This window comes from Gadus chalcogrammus, chromosome 18, assembly GCF_026213295.1.
Source record: "Gadus chalcogrammus isolate NIFS_2021 chromosome 18, NIFS_Gcha_1.0, whole genome shotgun sequence".
Classification (NCBI taxonomy): Eukaryota; Metazoa; Chordata; class Actinopteri; order Gadiformes; family Gadidae; genus Gadus; species Gadus chalcogrammus.
The window spans coordinates 22477939-22496015 of NC_079429.1; the positions used below are offsets into that span (position 1 = coordinate 22477939).

The following is an 18077-nucleotide window of genomic DNA, read 5'->3' on the forward strand; positions in this document are numbered from 1 at the left end:
CAGACATCAATCGCTTTTGTAATGATAATCAAAAACTTTGTCATTGAATCTATGAATGCATAAAGAATGAATGAACCTCTACTCCACTCCTCCACTCCAGTGCTTTATACATCTCTGAAAAAAGCCTACATGTCTCAGTTATGTGCATGTGTGGCATCAACGTTTTTCCATACCTTTGCAAACCAGGCAGGACATAGCATCCTTGGCGGGCTGCAAGCTTGGTCTTTGCAGGTGGGCAGTAGCCACCTCTGACAGCTTCTTAATGGCGTTAGCCACATTCTCCAGGGACTCGGCAGCCACCTTCACCTCCTCTGCCCGGTCCAGCAGGGTGTTGTCTTCCCTGCGACTGCAAAGACATGGATGGATGAATAATGAGTGACAACATGTACGTACATACCTTTGTTATCAGCTTTTTAATACATAGTACACAAAAAATGACACACAGGAAGAGATTGTTATCGGTGACTGGACAGTATAACTATCTCTATCTCTCTGCCTCTCACACCCGTATCTCTACCTTTCTCCTTTTACTGAGGCTGCTGATCTACCAAATCCCGCCACCCACCATCTGCGCCTTTTATCTGACTTGCCTGCTTATTATATTATGAAATATATGTAAATGAATTTGTATGTATGTATGCTACTAGACACCTGCATTTCACTGTACTCTACTCTACTCTGTCAATTGTATGGATGAACTGACATGTGACAAGATGTTACATACCTCACTTTGGCCCGTCTTTGCTGCTGGAGGTCCTCAAATTCCCCCTCCAGCAGCACGAAAACCTTTCGGCTGTTCTGCCTCCAGAACTGCGATGCTGAAGTACAAGACAATGTTTTAGATGACTGACTACTACTTTTGTAATCTTAGCAGAAACAGAACTTCTTTCTTTTGTCCTTTTCATGGACATAGACTGACCATTGTGTATGATGTGCTTTACAAATAATATTTCTAGTGCTATTGTTATGTGTACTGCGCAATTATCAGTCTCATAACTTACTTCTTGTGCCATCGGAGTCCTGTATTTCATTGCCCTGACTGTCGGTCAGGACAAAGGTCTCCTCCACCTGGCCCAGGTCCTCCCTCGTCTTTAGAAGGATGGCCTCCACATTCGCCTCTGCCTCTGAGAAGCGGACCACCAACGTGTTTTTGGTCAAAATGCGGTTGCCCGCTACCTCCCCCACATTGATGGACCTTAGGGTGACCAGATTTGAGTTTGTGAAAAAGAGGACACTTCGTCGCGGGGGGGGGGGGGGGGGGGGGGGCGAAAACATGTGTATTTTTTCTTTAGTTCGTCCGTGAACTTACATTTACGTTTAGGCATGGCTGCAGGCAGTAGCGATCCTAGGTCCAATTGCGCCCCGGGCAAGATTGTTGACCGGGGGGGGTCAACAATCTTCTCAACGAGCACATGAGATCGGTCGTCCAATGACAGACTCTCTCTACAGTCAGCTCGCACAAGAAGGTGGAACGTAAGGGAGATACCATTTCCAGAACTTGGAAGGCCGTAATAACCATAGACATATACAATGGTAATAACTAGTAGGTTATGTGAAAGACCCAGAAACACAAATATGCGACGAGGCAAAAAAAAATAAAAAGATAATAATAACAATAATATATATATTTTTTTTTTTTTGCGACGAGGCAAAATACCGGACGTTTTTGGAATCCCTGCCGGACGCATTTTTTAGGTCTCGAAAAGAGGACATGTCCGGGAAAAAGAGGACGTCTGGTCACCCTAATGGACCTACATAGACCATAAAAGAAATGTTATGTATGCAGTCAAATCATGTCATTTCAAAACATACACTTAAAAATCCTTCTGTCACCCTACCTTTGAAAGGTTTTCCCAAAGTGCCCTGAAGCCCTCGGGGGGGAAGGTCCTTGGCCCACCGGAGAAGGAAAAGGGGACAGGTGAGGCGGAGGGAGAGGAGAAAGAGAAGGGGGCTGGACCTGGCGTTGGAGGTGCAGCTGGGGTTGGCTGCCCCTGCACCTCAAAGTGGCCCATGGTCATCATGGACCCTATGGGGAATTCCCCAGAGGGCAGGGGGAAAATGGCCCCATTGCTATATAATCTGTCAGGTACATGGCATCTGGAGCGACCTGGGGAGAGACAGAATCAGAGAACATGTATTTAGAAGTGACGTTGCAGGAATCACCCGGAAGTAATTTGTACATTGACATTGACGCTGAACATATGCACATTAAGACGTTTGCATTGCATGGGAAAGATGTGAAAAGTCCCCTCATGTTGTGACATTCATACCGGAATTTCATCTGTCTGCTGTGTATGAATGGAGAGTGCACTTGGCAGGTTGCTAGTGCTAAAGCACGTTTGAGTTAAAATCACAAGCTGTTGCTTGCAAATACTGTTTTGCACTAGGTTAAAACTATTGCTCACAGTGCTCCTCATCGTCACTGTAATTGTTCCTGTATCATTGGGATTGTGTTCTGGAAAATAAATAATGTAATGGCGTAGCCTAATTCTACTCAAAACAACCGTTCGTCATCTTTTTCAAAACGTCAGATTGAATTTACGAACGCACCCCTAATCCGCTTTTGCATTTGTTGTAAATTTACGATTTCATTTAATTTAATTGATATGGGACACCATGGAGGCAAGGAGTTGTCCTTGCCCTTGTTGCTAGAAGCTAGTCTAGCTGAAAAGTCATCATAGCCTGAGTTCGATAGCGGTCCTTCTCCTGTGTCACAGTCACAGTGTTGATGCATTATCTACAACATAACGCAAAGCAGCCAAGCAAAGGCAAAATGTTAATTTCAGCTCAAACTGAAGCGGACTCATTTCCCAAACCAGAACATGATGTTGCGCACTGTGAAACTGTGCACTAATTCTTTTTGACAGTAAGGCGAACTTTCACTGACATTTGCTTAGGCTAAGCTAGCTAGCGCAGTTCACCTTGAGTAGTCTACGCATGGCCCAACTTGCATAGTGCAATTTTACGACAAAATCAATAACCAACATACACAATATTGCACGATGGCTAATCATCTTCGTGGTTTAATGTATTCACCTGAAAAATCCTCCCAACCTTCTCCACAGTTAGATCATCCTCCCGGATCCTCACTCTCTTTGGCCCTCTAAATAGTGTAAACGACTCCATGATTGATTGATGATGAATGAATTAATGAATGTCAATGTCAATGAATGTCATCAGCAGGGTTGCCAGGTCAGTGTGACAAAACCAGCCCAATGGCAAATCAAAACCAGCCTAAAGGCCAATAAAACCAGCCCAATATCAGAACTCAAAATATGCCCCTGCCAAACCATATGCACTGCTTTTTAAAGTCCAACAGCATTGCTATTGTGGCGACACGAGGAGGCTTTACTATTTTATGTCAGAGTATCTTCTCTATGTTACCGACAACGCCACCTTGGGTTAGGGCCCAAGGACCTATACACTGAGTATAATTGTCACCTCTGACGATAAGACTATCAGGTTCGTTCAATCAGGGAGGGCGGGAGACAGAGTTCAAATATAACAAAGCATTTTATTATTATGAACACAGTTTGGCATAAAAGATGAAAAAGAGAAGTAAGCCCAACGGGGGAAGGAAGTGGGTAAAAGCTGAGGCGTACCGGCTGGGAGAGTGGTCGTCAGGGGGAAATTAAATCCAACGAAAGAAACAAGGGCACCTCACACACACAGCCAAAACGTGAAGTCCAAACGAATAAAAACTAAAAACAAAGCACACGCACACAAGGGATCACCACCACCACCCAGGAGGACCACCGCCACCACCGTCGGCCTTCAGCTCTACGAGAAAGGGGGCACAGTTAGGAGGGCTCACAACTGACAGACAATATCACATAACAAATCAAATCAATAAACTAAAGAGTATTAATTTGCAATAACCAAAAATCACTCAAAATGAAAGAAAACAAGAAAATTAAAGAGTCTCTGACCAGAGATAAACTCAACAAGTAATCATAACATATGTTTTAAACAAAAATAAACAAGGGCTCAGATTGAGAAGTTCCCGACACAAAATTTAAGAGATTAACTCAAAACGCACACACACACTCCAAACCAGGGGTGAGTCCAGGCGGAGCTCGCAGCGGCACACCCGAGCGGCAGCCACACAGGCACACACCGCACCACGCACAGCAGCAGCGGGACACGGGGCTAACAGCTGGAGGCAAGCCGACCAGGGGCAGCAGACAGAGCCCCGAACCAAGTCGGCGGAAGTGGCAACGAAGCAGCAGCAATGACAACTAGAACTGCAAGCAGTTATGCAGGGGTCCAAGAAGTGTGCATTTCGCCGGCACAACGCGACAACAAATGTGCGTTTCGCCGGCACAAAGCGAAGCATGTGTTCAAAACGCTACCCTGAACCTGTGGATACAAAGGATTTGACTGTGGTAGGAGTAGCGAGAAGTCAGTGTAGCGTTTTCGCGGCGAAATTTTGTAGAAGATATACAATTTCCTCGTTTATTGCGCCCCCTAATGGCGAAATTTTCCGAAATTTTTATCGAACGACATTAAGGTTAGCACCAACATGTGTGTACAATTTGGACTCGATCCGATGTCTGATTTTGGATTTCTTTGGATTTTTGATATTCCACGTCTAATTTAGCTAATAAACCAATATTCAAAACGCTACCGTTTTGTCGTCGAAGGTCGGATCAAAAAAGTGTTTGATGCATTCTTTGCGTGTGCGTCTGAAGATGTCGTGTGCAAAGTTTGGTGTTGATTGGTCAAGAAATGTGGGAGGAGTAGGGAAAAAACAGTTTTGCGGTTTTCGCGATTTTGCGAAAAAAAATTATAGACGCAAATGGGCGTGGCCTATGCCAAAAGATGCAGCAGACTCCAGTGAATATGTGGGTACAAGTTTTTGACTGTGGGAGGTTCGGTGTGGGAGTTATAGCCGCAAACGCGTATTCCTTGGTATAGCGCCACCTAGTGACCGGCGTGTCTGAATTTTGTCGTCTGAATAGTCTTCACGGACCTGGATCTAGTCATGCAATTGGCATGTCGGCACCATTTACGGTCTGGGCTGTGGTACCACTTTCTTGGTAGGAAGTATAATAATAGGAACTAGAACTGCAAGCAGTTATGCAGGGGTCCAAGAAGTGTGCATTTCGCCGGCACAACGCGACAAGAAATGTGCATTTCGCCGGCACAATGCGAAGCATGTGTTCAAAACGCTACCCTGAACCTGTGGATACAAAGGATTTGACTGTGGTAGGAGTAGCGGGAAGTCAGTGTAGCGTTTTCGCGGCGAAATTTTGTAGAAGATATACAATTTCCTCGTTTATTGCGCCCCCTAATGGCGAAATTTTCCGATTTTTTTATCGAACGACATTAAGGTTAGCACCAACATGTGTGTACAATTTGGACTCGATCCGATGTCTAATTTTTGTTTTTTTTGGATTTTTGATTTTCCACGTCAAATGTTGCTAATAAACCAATATTCAAAACGCTACCGTTTCGTCGTCGAAAGTCGGATCAAAAAACTGGTCAAGAAATGTGGGAGGAGTAGGGAAAAAACAGTTTTGCGGTTTTCGCGATTTAGCGAAAAATATTCATAGACGCAAATGGGCGTGGCCTAGGCCAAAAGATGCAGCAGACTCCAGTGCATCTGTGTGTATAAAGTTTTGAATGTGGGAGGTTCGGTGTGGGAGTTATAGCCCCAAACGCGTATTCCTTGGTATAGCGCCACCTAGTGGCCGGCATGTCTGGATTTTGTCGTCTGCCGTCACCTCACGGACCTGGATCTAGTCATGCAATTGGCGTGTCGGCACCATTTACGGTTTGGGCTGTGGGCACACTTTTATTGCTGGAATAATAATAATAGGAATAATCCTTACAAAAACAATAGGGATCCAACCTGTTGGCTTGGACCCCTAAAAATCCTTACAAAAACAATAGGGATCCAACCTGTTGGCTTGGACCCCTAATTAAGCAACGATTCAGTAAATAAACAAGGAAGGCTCAATTCTCGGTTATGCGTTCCTAATCCCGGTTCTCAGTCTGGTCATTCTGCGTCCCTTCTAAAGAGGGAGAGGGGTGAAGAGTATCGGCGTAGCGGGGGAGACAGCCACCACTCACGTTAGAATAGGCCAGTATATACTGAATTAAAGTAAATTCAGCTTTTTTCAGGTCCATATGTGTACGTGCTGATCTGGAGTCAGTTTGGTAGGATTTGGGTATAAATATTTTTTTATATTTAAAGATATTCATGTAATTGCCATGCAAAATTGGTTAACCCGAACCAGCGGACAAAGAATTCAACCCGCGGCAACACTTCAAAAGTAGCCCAATTCCGCGGTAAAACCGCGTACCTGGCAACACCGGTCATCAGCACATACAACAGTTCCGGTTCATATTAATGCAAAATCAGTGATGAAAAATTGCCCCTGTTTTTATTTACCCGAATTTCCATTCATAACCACGCACACGAACCACAAAAAACGACCCGTTTCCCGTTTTGAAATCGGAAATGGGAAATGGGAAATGGGAAATACGTTCGTTCCTCGTTTCCCATTTTCCGACTCCGAGACGGGAGACGGGAGACGGCTCGTTATCCGTTTTCCATTTCCTGGTTTTAAAACGAAAATCGATTGGCCAGAAGATCCACGGACCCCACCTCCCCACCTCACTGTAGACACCGATAAATGTATGAAAATGTATGAAACACAAACCAGCGAGCCCGAAAAACAAACCGGGGAAATGGAATCCGGTGAAGTCAACAACACCACCACGCAGTGTGCGAATTATACCACGGTCTCCGGGGGAGCTGGGGGGGGGGGGGAGCTGGGGGGGGTGGTTGATAAAAGTATTTCGATCACTTATTAAGTTAATTCGTTACTTATAATGGTTTATTAGTTTCCCAGTATCATTTCCTTAATTTTGAAGAAAGTTTGGTTCATTTTTGAATTGTAAAATAAATCAAATATTTTTTTGGAAGTTGCAGAGTTGCTCAAGGTTAAAGGAGTGCTTCAGACCAACCTTAAATAATCCACGGACCACCAAAGTAACGTTTGACTGTTTAATTAAATCAACTCAGAGCAGAACACACAAGCAGCCAGCCTATAGCGGCAGCCTAACCATGAACAATTATAATGCCATTATTATTAATAATACAGCTATAAAACAACACACAAACGTCTCAATGCCTGGAGAGACGCAACGTCAAATACACAACACAACGATGCACAAAATCCAAGTCCATAAAAGCGGGTCTTACCTAACACAGAAGCGACCACAGAGGCCTAGGTTCAGCTGCCTCTGCTCGACTACGTCCAGTAACCCATGATGTGGACAGGCGATGGCCTGATTTAAGCCAAGATGTGATGAAAGGAGTTGGATCGAATCTCTCCAATGGAGGTCCATTAAGGTCCACAAAAAGTAGTGATGAGAGGCTGGCTTCACGCAGTCTATTGCGAGTCTTAATGTCAGTGTCATTTACAGCTGAAAAGCCCCTCTCGCACTCCGATGACGTGGGCAGGTATGTTCTGCTTGCTATGGACAGCTTCTGCAGCGTTTCGCCTGGTGCATCATCTTGTAACTTCCAGTCGCGAAACTCCTGCACTGCTTCACTGGCAGATTCGCCAAGTGTTTTCGCAAGGGCCAGTATTTCTTTTTCTCCATAAAGGATAAGTACTTTGCGGTCCTGTGGCCAAAAGCGCTTGTCAAGGGGTTTGAGCATATGAACGAGATCTGACTCTGGCATTCGCTTCTTAAGATTGTCGATGACAGCCTGATAGAACTGACCCCTTTTAATCTTACCGCTGCTCTCAACTAGCTCCACACCTTTGAACAGTCCTTGTGATATGCGTTCCACAGCCTTCTCTGCTGATTTACCTCCACACTCTTTTGTAGCGTAAAGTACATCAATGCACTGCTGAATACGACGACTAGCACTCACTAAATCGATGTCCCTTTGCTGCAACCTTAGTGAGAGGGCCTGCAGCTCACGAAGCATGTCTTTCATGCAAGCCAGATCGGCTACAAATCCAGCGTTAGAGAGTTGTTTGTGGAGCCCAAGGTACTTCTTCCTATCAGTGTCATTGCGAGATGGATCCTCACTTGCGGTTTTAAAGTGGCTTGCTAAAGCAGGGTAGTTGTTCCAGACGGCTTTGACAGTTCTAAAACTACTTGCCACCCACCTGATGGTAAAAATCTGCCCGATTTTCAAAACCTGCATGTTCAACTCCTCTGCTGCCTCCTGGAGTAGTCTGGTATTCTTTGCGGACTGGTGGTACAAAGCGTACAGTTTTGAAATGAAAAACTCAAAGTGGTTACATCCAGCAACATCTTTTAGAGCGTCATGGACTGCTAATTCTGCGCGGTGGCAAAGACAATGTACTGACTGGATATTTGGGAAATCCTTTTTCAGGCGAACAATGACTCCACTGTTTTTGCCCGTGAGGACAGACGCGCCATCAGTGGCTATGCTGATGAGATTATTAGACAAAAACTCGTCATCAAAACCTGCTTTACGTAGAGCCTCTCTCAGGCTGTTGTAGATGGACTCAGCGTTTGTGCCCTCCGTTAATTCTTTGAGGTCTAGAAAGACATTATCCACAGCCCCTTTTCCTGTCACGTAACATCTCACATATAAAATCATATATGCACGTCCGTGCACTGTGCTCTCATCGATAGTGATGCTTATTTTTGACTGGGTCTTTTTAATATTAGAAACAAACTTGTTGCGCATTTCATGTGAAATGTGCTCAATAATCTGAGCACAGGATTTATCGGATCTGTGTACAGGGCCTACCTTTGCCCCATTGATCTCTTGGAGCTGCATGACGGGTGGGAGTTTTTTAAAAGGCATCCTTTCCTTTGCTACCATATAGGCAGATCTGAATGCGATGGCCGTTTCCTCCAACAACTTTGCGTTGATTGCAAGAATCTTGTTCGGCAGTATTGCTTTTTGTCTTGTTTCTGCCAGTTCAACTGCCCTGTTGTGCGACACACTATCCCGGTGCTTATATATTTTCTTACGAAAGTTGTTTTGTCTTTTGCTGGTTACTTCCCCGTTAATCCACTCTTCTGACAAGTGTGTTCCAGTTTTATCAATGAGGACAAGGCATTTAGCATCCCTGCAAAGAGAACATCCTACACATCCATCCTTGGAGAATAGCCATGGTAGGCGTTTGGTCCACTCATCCCACTGTTGGCTGGTCCAGCCAGCCGGGACCACCCCCGCAACTTCGCATCCCCTATCTCCGGCAGCAGGCGGGAAGGAAGAGGAAGAGCCATTGGGGTGATCATCAGCATCATCATCCTCCTCTTCCTCATCTCCTTTGACCTCTACTACTATGGCTATCTTCTTGGCTCTTGGCTCGTCTTGTTCTGTTTCTTTAGCCCCCACAGTAACGTTAACGTTAGTGGTCAAGTTAATATTAGAACTAACGTTAGCTGCCTCTTCTCTCGGCTTTGTAGTAGTCCCAACGTCCGATGTGCTACCACCAGCTACAGACGGCTGGTCCTCTTTTTCAGTTTGTTTGGGCGTCTTTTTATAGAAATCACCCAAGGTGAGTTGCTTTCTTTTTTTAGAAATGTCAGCAACAATGGCGCACAGGTGACAGTCGTTTAAGCAAGTTAACTAAACAAGCTTGTGTGATTGGGTAGTGGGGCTGCAGACAGCGCCCCCACGCTTCGAGCGGCAATAATGACGAGCATTAGGCTACGTTGTTTTCATGAATCTTAAACTCAAAATATAATTTTATTTCACTTATTTTACACCTTTTAGAAAGACATGCCCAAAATAGCATTTATTTGGATATCATATAAATATTTTAGAGCTCCCCCAAAATTTCACAAACCATGTTTCCAGGGGAGCTCATGTCACCACTAGGGGAGCTATAGCTCCCCCTGCTCCCCCTTAATTCGCACACTGCCACCACGGACAAAGTGATTGTTAAGCCAGATAATTTAAGAAGTACTGTTTGGCGCTTTTTTGGATTCTGGTCAGTTGGAGGTAAAGTTGTCGACAAATCCAAGGCTGTTTGCAAGTTATTCGATGCGGAACTGGCATATCACTCGACTACCACAAATTTGAGGATGCATTTAATAGTTGTTCATCCGACCGAATGGAACAAAGTTGGTGAAGACGAAGCAGACGGCCCCCTTCCCAAACAACCCAAGCTAACAGCGTTTTACAGCCCGACTACTTCTCTTCCCGCTGCAAAACAAGAGGCCATCACTAAAAAGTTAACGGAGTTCATTTGCAAAGACATGCGGCCAATCAGTATAGTTGACGGCGTAGGTTTTCAGAAATGTATCCACAAAATAAATCCACGCTATCAAGTCCCTTCCCGTGGAACTGTTAAAGTGTAATTCCGGCGCCAATTGAACACAGGATCTTATTTTTGGCATGAATACCCATCAAATAAGCCCTCCAGATACCTTTTGAATTGAAAATCGAGTATTATAGTTTGCCGGGCGCAATGTTTGGCGTCCATGTTGTTGGCATGGGGCATAGTGTTTCGCTTCTAAATCTGCATTTTTTAACCACTAATATTGTTAAAAATAGCACCAAACCTCTGCAGTAGCATGACTAGGGTCCCTACACATAAAACGAAGCATAAACAACTTAGTTTACAAAGCCGGAGTTTATTTAAAAAGACAGTTTAACAAGCATTACCGGTAGGTCCGTGTTTCCAGGAAGTCCACACAAGTCGATTGCCGAATGCGCCGGAGTTCAGTTCAAGGAGGAAAGTTTGGAATTTATAATTTATATAATTTATATTTATAAATAATATATAGCAAGTGTTGAAACATAAATTAAAGGAATTGCACATTTAAGTTACAGTTACAAAATAATTGTTCGCTACAATCATGCATGGCATGTTGTTGAAGAAAGACGCACTGCACTCTTGATTGACGCATCGAAACACCTGTGAAGACGAGTCGTATACAGCTTGCAGTCTAGAGAGTGATGGTTCGCGTTTGTGTTTTCCCCGGCTGCGGAAAAAAAAAGAAGAGTTACACTCAAGAAACTTTTCATAGACTACCATTGCGGTACAATGACCAATCTCTGTTAGAACAGTGGCTTATTATTCTGCATATGGACATTGAGACGCCAATCAAGACGCTAAGGCAGAAGGATGACCGTGTCTGCAGTGCTCATTTCGATAAGGACGATTTCCTCATTCCGAAAAGAGCTGCTGACCCAAAGAACCCAAAAAGAGTTTTACTGAAGAGAAATGCGATCCCTCGAGTGCGGCAAGCGGCTACGGATAGACTTGAGGTAAAGTTGTTTGCTTATTTTTCTTGTTATAGCCTATATTATTGTTCACAATTGGTGTGGGGGAGGATGCGTCACGAAACAAAGCTATAAGTCCTATAAGCCCTAACTTCATTCGGGAGCGTGTCTATGTTCCCCGGGTCCTATGTTCCCCACTTTGTATGAGACTGGGGAACATAGGACCCTTGTTTTTAAAAAGGGCCCTATGTTCCCCGGTCTGTTACTTTTTCCACCATTACTGCCAAATTCTGGGCGAGATGGCCAGTTGAACGCTGATTGACTGTTACGTTATACACATGTCACTCAGCGGCCACGCTGAGCCACTGAGTGAACGCCGATTGGCTGTCATCACGCGAATGTCGCGTCAAAGTTTAAATATTTTTAAAGATTGATAGATTGCGGGGAACATATGTGTTAAACCTTTATGTCACAGAAGCAGCTGTAATATTAGTATGAAATGAATCCACAAATTGGATCTAAATAGGTATGCTACATTTGATACTGATTTCGGTGTTGAATATTCTCCTTCAACATTTAGGCTATTGGTGTTCAGTCTTCTGGAACACACATGGACTTTTCAGAGTTGGCTGGAGTCCCTCAGTCAACCCCAAAGAAGAGCAAAGACAACAGCGCTGAACAGTCCACATCTGGTCTGCCCTCAGCTTTGACCTTATCCCTGACTAGTCCAGAATCAGCCGTGGTCAGGCCACGCACACAGCCCACACTATCTGGCAGATACCTGGCACGGCCTCCAACGTGGAAACTTCAAGAGGTAAGCATTGCATCACAAATGTTGCTGTTGATGTTTCAAGCCAAGAGACTTGACATTATGAATTTTATATTTATTTATTTTTAATTGAAAGGTATTGGGTGCTACATCAGCATCATGGATTCTGCCTCATTCTGCCCCAGAAGACATTTCACCCGTGAGTGAATGGCTTGCTTTTCCGGCCCTATCTAACTGTATGCTTTGATGTCATCGCTGAACGCTGATTTAAAAACTTGCTTTGTTTCATAAAATCCAAAATATATACCTGTAAATTCCACAGGAAGATGAAGATGATCCTCTTCATGAAATGAGCACAAGCTTTGGTGAATTTGGACTAGACGACCCAGCTGACGATAGCTTCGAGCCACTGAGTGACACCTCCCCATCTAGTCCAGGATCGTGTTCAGGTTCTACATCAATTAAAGGCTCTGGGGATAGCTCGGCAGACAGGAGATGGTTGGTGGATGAGGCTAAATTGATGGAACTTTTTAAAACATGCCGCCAATGCGGAACGGCCATCGAAGAGCAGACCACAACACAACATGGAAGCAAAATAAAAATTAATTGGACATGCCTGCAAGGACACAGCGGTGAATGGCAATCGTGCCCGGACCAGAGGCAGATGGGACGTAACAACATTCTGACCTGTGCTGCCATCATGTTTACAGGAGCAACCTTCTCAGACATAAAAGACTGGGCACAACTTATCAATCTACAACTCCCCAGTAAATCCCAATACTATGCCATCCAATCTAAATACCTAATTCCAGCTGTGAACGACGCATACAACGCTCAGCAGGATAAAAACATAGAGCATGTAAGGGAACTAAGTGCTTCCGGACAGAAAGTTGGCTTGGGAGGAGATGCCAGGTGTGATAGCCCAGGTATGCATAATTATTAATTCAATTTGAGTGTAATTTTGAACACCATAAGGTACAGCTATATTTATGTGTATGTATTTATTGTACAGGTTTCAGCGCCAAATTCTCCACATACTCCTTCCAGGATGATGCAACTAAAAAAATTCTCCATTTTCAGTTAGTCCAGGTAAATCTGCATGAACATTTTGTGAACAAAAATATATTACAAAGACCAGATGTATCCAGTTGGTTGGCTGATAAATAAGAATGTTATTCCATAGGTCACAGAGGCCCCCAGCTCCGTTGCCATGGAGGCGATTGGATTTCAAAGAGGCCTGGACCATCTTCTTTCAATGGATTTGGATGTTGGTGTCATAACCACTGATCGAGCTCCCTCTATACGGAAAATTATGAGGGAGAGCTATGCCCACATCCGTCATGAGTTTGACACATGGCATGTCAGTAAGGGTAAGTGACACAATATATTTTAATATTTTTGCAGTTGGTAAAATCTAACCTTTTTGTCTTTTCTAGGCATAAAGAAAAAACTCAACCTAGGCAGCAAAAAAGAGAATAGAGATCTACTCCCATGGCTAAAATCGATCACCAATCACCTGTACTGGTCCTGTAGCTCAAGTCATGGTGATGGAAAGGTAAGAAGGAACTTATGTATTGTCATTGTGCAGGGGCACCATAGCGAAGACTGCACAAAAGCAATAGGTGAAATCTTTTGTGTAAATTGTAAATTGTGTAACCCAAATCCTTCATTTCGTCTTTCAGGAATGTGTGCGTCGGTGGACGTCACTGCTGCACCACATCTGTGGTGTGCATAGATGGGAGGAGGCTGGGGTTGAACATACATGTCATCATGCACCATTGACGGAGGAGGAACAACGAAAAAAGAGGTGGATGAAGTCTGATTCTCCAGCGTTCCGGGCTGTGAAAGACGTAGTCCTGGGAAAGAATCTTCTGCGTGACTTGCAGCAGATGGCCCTTTTCAAGCACACAGGTATGCCTCCAAAATAATTAACTTGAGATTTGGAGAAATGTTTTATTCCTATGACTAAAGTCAGTTTACAACTACGCATGATTATATGTAGCAATATTCTACTGTGCCTCTCGATTAACCAGACACTGTAGTTCTAGAAGTAGTTGTTTTAAATCTATCTTTCTGAACACGTTATTTAATTTTATCTAATATATTTTGATGGGTTAAATTTAATCTACACAGGGTCCCTTGAGGTATACCACTCAGGGATGCTGAAGTATGCACCAAAAAGGCTCCACTTCAGCTATGACTGGCTCGCACACAACTGGCAGTCATGGATCACAACGCAAATGTTGGCAGGCCACAGGCTAAAACAGCACAAGGTAAAGAGAAGTCTGCTTCTTTAAATCTGTCATAAATACATTTTCTAATACTTGAAAGATAAATGTTGTCAGCTTTGTGGATCATCATCAACATTCTAGCACCATATAGTCCATAATTGTACTGTGTAGAAATACTCAACAAAGTATGATATTTAGCTTGTGCGTGTGTTAGGAAAACCTAGGTACTCATTTGCCTACTCGAAGGCAAGCAGTCTGTGGGTTGCCAGGACCATTTATGAGCCAACAACCCAGCATTTCCGGCAAGGCCTGATGGAGAGAGCTTTGCAGAAGAGGGATGAGCACAATGTTGGACAATGGCCCCGACCTCCACCTCGCCAAAAAAGACTGCTTGTAAACATTGCCCCGTTGCCAAGGCCTGATAAGTCTGAGCTCATGCCAAGTCTACGTCCCGGTTCAAGGTTCCTTGAAGCTTTACAACAATTATTTGTTTACATTTACATGTTTTACGTACAGATTTGAGTGTGCGGTGATGAAGTCTAATCGCTAATTCACCTTTCCAGCACCTCTGAGATTGTGATTTATATTCCTTATTTACACAATAAACAAGTTCTTGAAATACAAATTGCTTTTATTGATAGGTATTATACAAATATCTGCATTAGACTGTGATAAAAATGTCCATTATACACATCAAACACACATAATTGTCATTATCAAAATGCTCAGAATATTCTGTGAATGTCTTCTGCCTCCTTGAAACCTTGGTACTCTCCACTGAGGGAGGGGTACTTCTTCCTAATGGCTTTCAACACACAGCTGGGCAGCACTCTCCTTTCCCTGCGGCCAAGTCGCTCTCCCCTAAGGGCCCACTCCAAGACTACGCGATAGGCAACTAGTCTGCATTGACTGGGGTGGGTTGGAAAGGGGAAGGGAGACAAAAGCAAGGGTCAGAAATAGGCCACTGGTCATGTAGGCAACTCTAACACATTGGCTTGGACTACGTAGCTAACAAACACGCGTTACCGTTCATGGCACTGTATTTATATAAGAATGCGTATGCCATCATCAACATCCTTGGATAAAAATGCAAAAAGAGAGCACTAGCAGTAATACCACTCTACCAGTACAGGGTTATGATGAGCTATGATGAAAAACTAGATCACTCATGCATATAACGTTATCAAACAACTTACTTGTTCGATAACTGTCCGTCAGGTCCCTCCGGAATCGGTCGCCTCTTCCAATTTATTTTCGGGACACGGAAAAAAGTTTCAAGTACGGCGCGGTTGACGAGGGATGGGAAATCCTCCATAGCAGTCACACAGCGTGTTTCTATATGCATTGCGTCCAGGGCACGGCGAAAAAGGTCACACTCCTGACAGCAAAAACATTCTGCTTCGGTGCCCATGGGCTCACAGTACCCACAGGCACACCAAAAAATCCCCGCACGCCGAGAGTGGTCTTCTTCGACCTCCTCCGCTGGCTGTTCTCCCATTCTCCGACTCCTTTCATCCTGTTCCTGCAGCTCTTCCTCCGTGTATTCTGGCTCATATAGGTATGGGCTCCCATCGAAATCAAATAAAATGTTGGTTTGATTGAAATCCGTGTTAGACTCAGCCATCTCGGGTCCTATCTGTTGAATGTGAGGTCTACTATGCTTGGCCCCCAACCTTTATATGTCCATGCCGCCAACGCTTCCCTGTAGTCACTTCCGTCAACAACGTGCCATGCTTGATTGTAGCGAGCAATTATTTCTTTAACTGTAACTTACATGTGCAAATCCTTTAATTTACGTGTCAACACTTGCTATATATTATTTATAAATATAAATTATATAAATTACAAATTCCAAAACTTTCCTCCCTGAACTGAACTCCGGCGCATTCGGTAATCGACTTGTGTGGACTTCCTGGAAACACGGACCTACCGGTAATGCTTGTTAAATTGTCTTTTTAAATAAACTCCGGCTTTGTAAACTAAGTTGTTTATGCTTCGTTTTGTGTAGGGACCCTAGTCATGCTACTGCGGAGGTTTGGTGCTATTTTTAACAATATTAGTGGTTAAAAAATGCAGATTTAGAAGCGAAACACTATGCCCCATGCCAACAACATGGACGCCAAACATTGCGCCCGGCAAACTATAATACTCGATTTTCAATTCAAAAGGTATCTCGAGGGCTTATTTGATGGGTATTCATGCCAAAAATAAGATCCTGTGTTCAATTTGCGCCGGAATTACACTTTAATAATAGGATTGTTAAACGGTATGATGCCACCGCCAGTACAGTGAAAATTACAATCAAGGACAAAGCCGTAGCGTTGACCACAGACGGATGGACTTCCCTTGCCAATGATGCATTTGTCACCATGACTGCCCATGTTATCACAGAGAATTGGGAGATGAAGGACTATGTGCTTAAAACGGGAGAGCTCAGAGAAAGTCATACAGCGGAGAACGTATCGAAGTCTATTATGGATGGTTATGTTGGGCAAAATAACCTGCTGAGTACATCACATGTACATTACAAATATAGCTAACTCCTACCCTAGCCTGATGAGCACATCACATGGCAGGCACATTACAATATAGTAAACTCTTGCTCTAACCCAACGAACACATAACACAAACATGATAATATAGTCAGGTCAAGGCCGGAGCCGAAGGCCCCATTTCCCAACCAGGCAAATGGTGGACACTCAGACAATGCACCAGTCATCCTCAAGAACGGGAGAGCCACATTAATTTATCACACAGGAGACACTTCGAGGAGCTCTCCCCCGTTAGGAGGAACACAAGAGATACACATGCATATACCAGGGCCTGAGAGCCACATTAATTTATCACACAGGAGACACTTCGAAGAGCTCTCCCCCGTTAGGAGGAACACAAGAGATACACATGCATATACCAGGGCCCGAGAGCCAAGGTCAAGCAAAAACACACAGAACCACACACATCTCAAACGCACACACCTCATCGAGAGGAGGATACAGCATAAGACTGTATCACACAGGGACTCTTCATCTTCTTCTGAAGCAGACCTTCCACGGAGGCGAAGCTCTGGACGAACCATCAGCGCTGATTAGGGACTTAGACATATTCGATCTCTCACGCTTTATGACTCTGTATAACCGTTGCCACTTTACTTAATAAATCCAAGGTCCTCGTGCCGACAGACTTTATTACCTCTCCGTCTCATTTCATCTGGTCCAGTAACTAGACAGACCGTTTTTCCCCCTCAGTTTGCAGGAGTTTGGCGTGCAGCTGGAGTCGGTCGTTGCCGTGACAATGGATAATGCAGCTAACTATGTGAACGCAGTTGAGAGGCACATGAAGACCATGAACGTGCCGTGTTACGCACATACTATTAACCTAGCTGTCCGAAAGGGGCTAGGGGTGAGATCTATAGAGAACAGTGTTGCCAGATTGAAACGTACTGCTGCCTACTTCAACCATTCAACCACCGCCAGTTACCTCCTGGAAGAAAAGTAGAAGCAGTTGCAAATGCTGAAAAGGGACAAACTGATCAACGACTGCGCGACAAGATGGAACAGTACATACGACATGATTTGTCGGGCTCTGGAGCAACAAGCACCAGTGGCTGCTGTCATCTTTGACAAAAAGCTGTCCAACCTTGAGCTGTCCACGAGTGAATGGATTCAGCTGGAAAAGGTGAGCTATATGAATTCATTTATTTAATTTATATGTAATTACTAAATATGTGCCAAGTTGAAGTTTATGGCAAAGGCAATAGGCACAGCTCTTCATGGATTTTCTTTTTTTATTCATTTGTCCTACTGCAGGTAAAGGACATTCTCAGGCCATTCAAAGTCTCTACAGTGGCTTTATCCACCGATAAATACCCGACAGCGTCAGCTGTTCTCCCAATGAA

The 18077-nt window shown here is 44.1% G+C and overlaps 2 protein-coding genes across 5 annotated transcripts in view; one reads left to right on the forward strand and one right to left on the reverse strand.

Annotated features, from left to right (window-relative positions):
• The first annotated feature begins 6868 nt into the window (after positions 1 to 6868).
• Positions 6869 to 18077, forward strand: part of LOC130371195 (uncharacterized) — a 35279-nt gene continuing 24070 nt past the window's right edge. For 2 of the 4 annotated variants that reach the window (XM_056576880.1, XM_056576882.1), the window contains exon 1: positions 6871 to 11227. In XM_056576880.1, the coding sequence (XP_056432855.1) occupies positions 10916 to 11227 (312 nt within the window). In that variant the 5' untranslated portion in view covers positions 6871 to 10915. Of the gene's footprint in view, positions 11228 to 18077 lie in introns of all 4 variants that reach the window. The other 2 variants (XM_056576883.1, XM_056576885.1) reach the window with 2 other exon arrangements.
• Positions 14678 to 16228, reverse strand: LOC130371196 (P2X purinoceptor 7-like). Its single transcript, XM_056576886.1, has 2 exons — positions 15379 to 16228; positions 14678 to 15091 (listed from the first exon to the last, which is right to left on the reverse strand). Exons 1-2 carry the CDS (start codon positions 15804 to 15806, stop codon positions 14908 to 14910), a joined length of 612 nt encoding a protein of 203 aa, XP_056432861.1. The 5' UTR covers positions 15807 to 16228; the 3' UTR covers positions 14678 to 14907.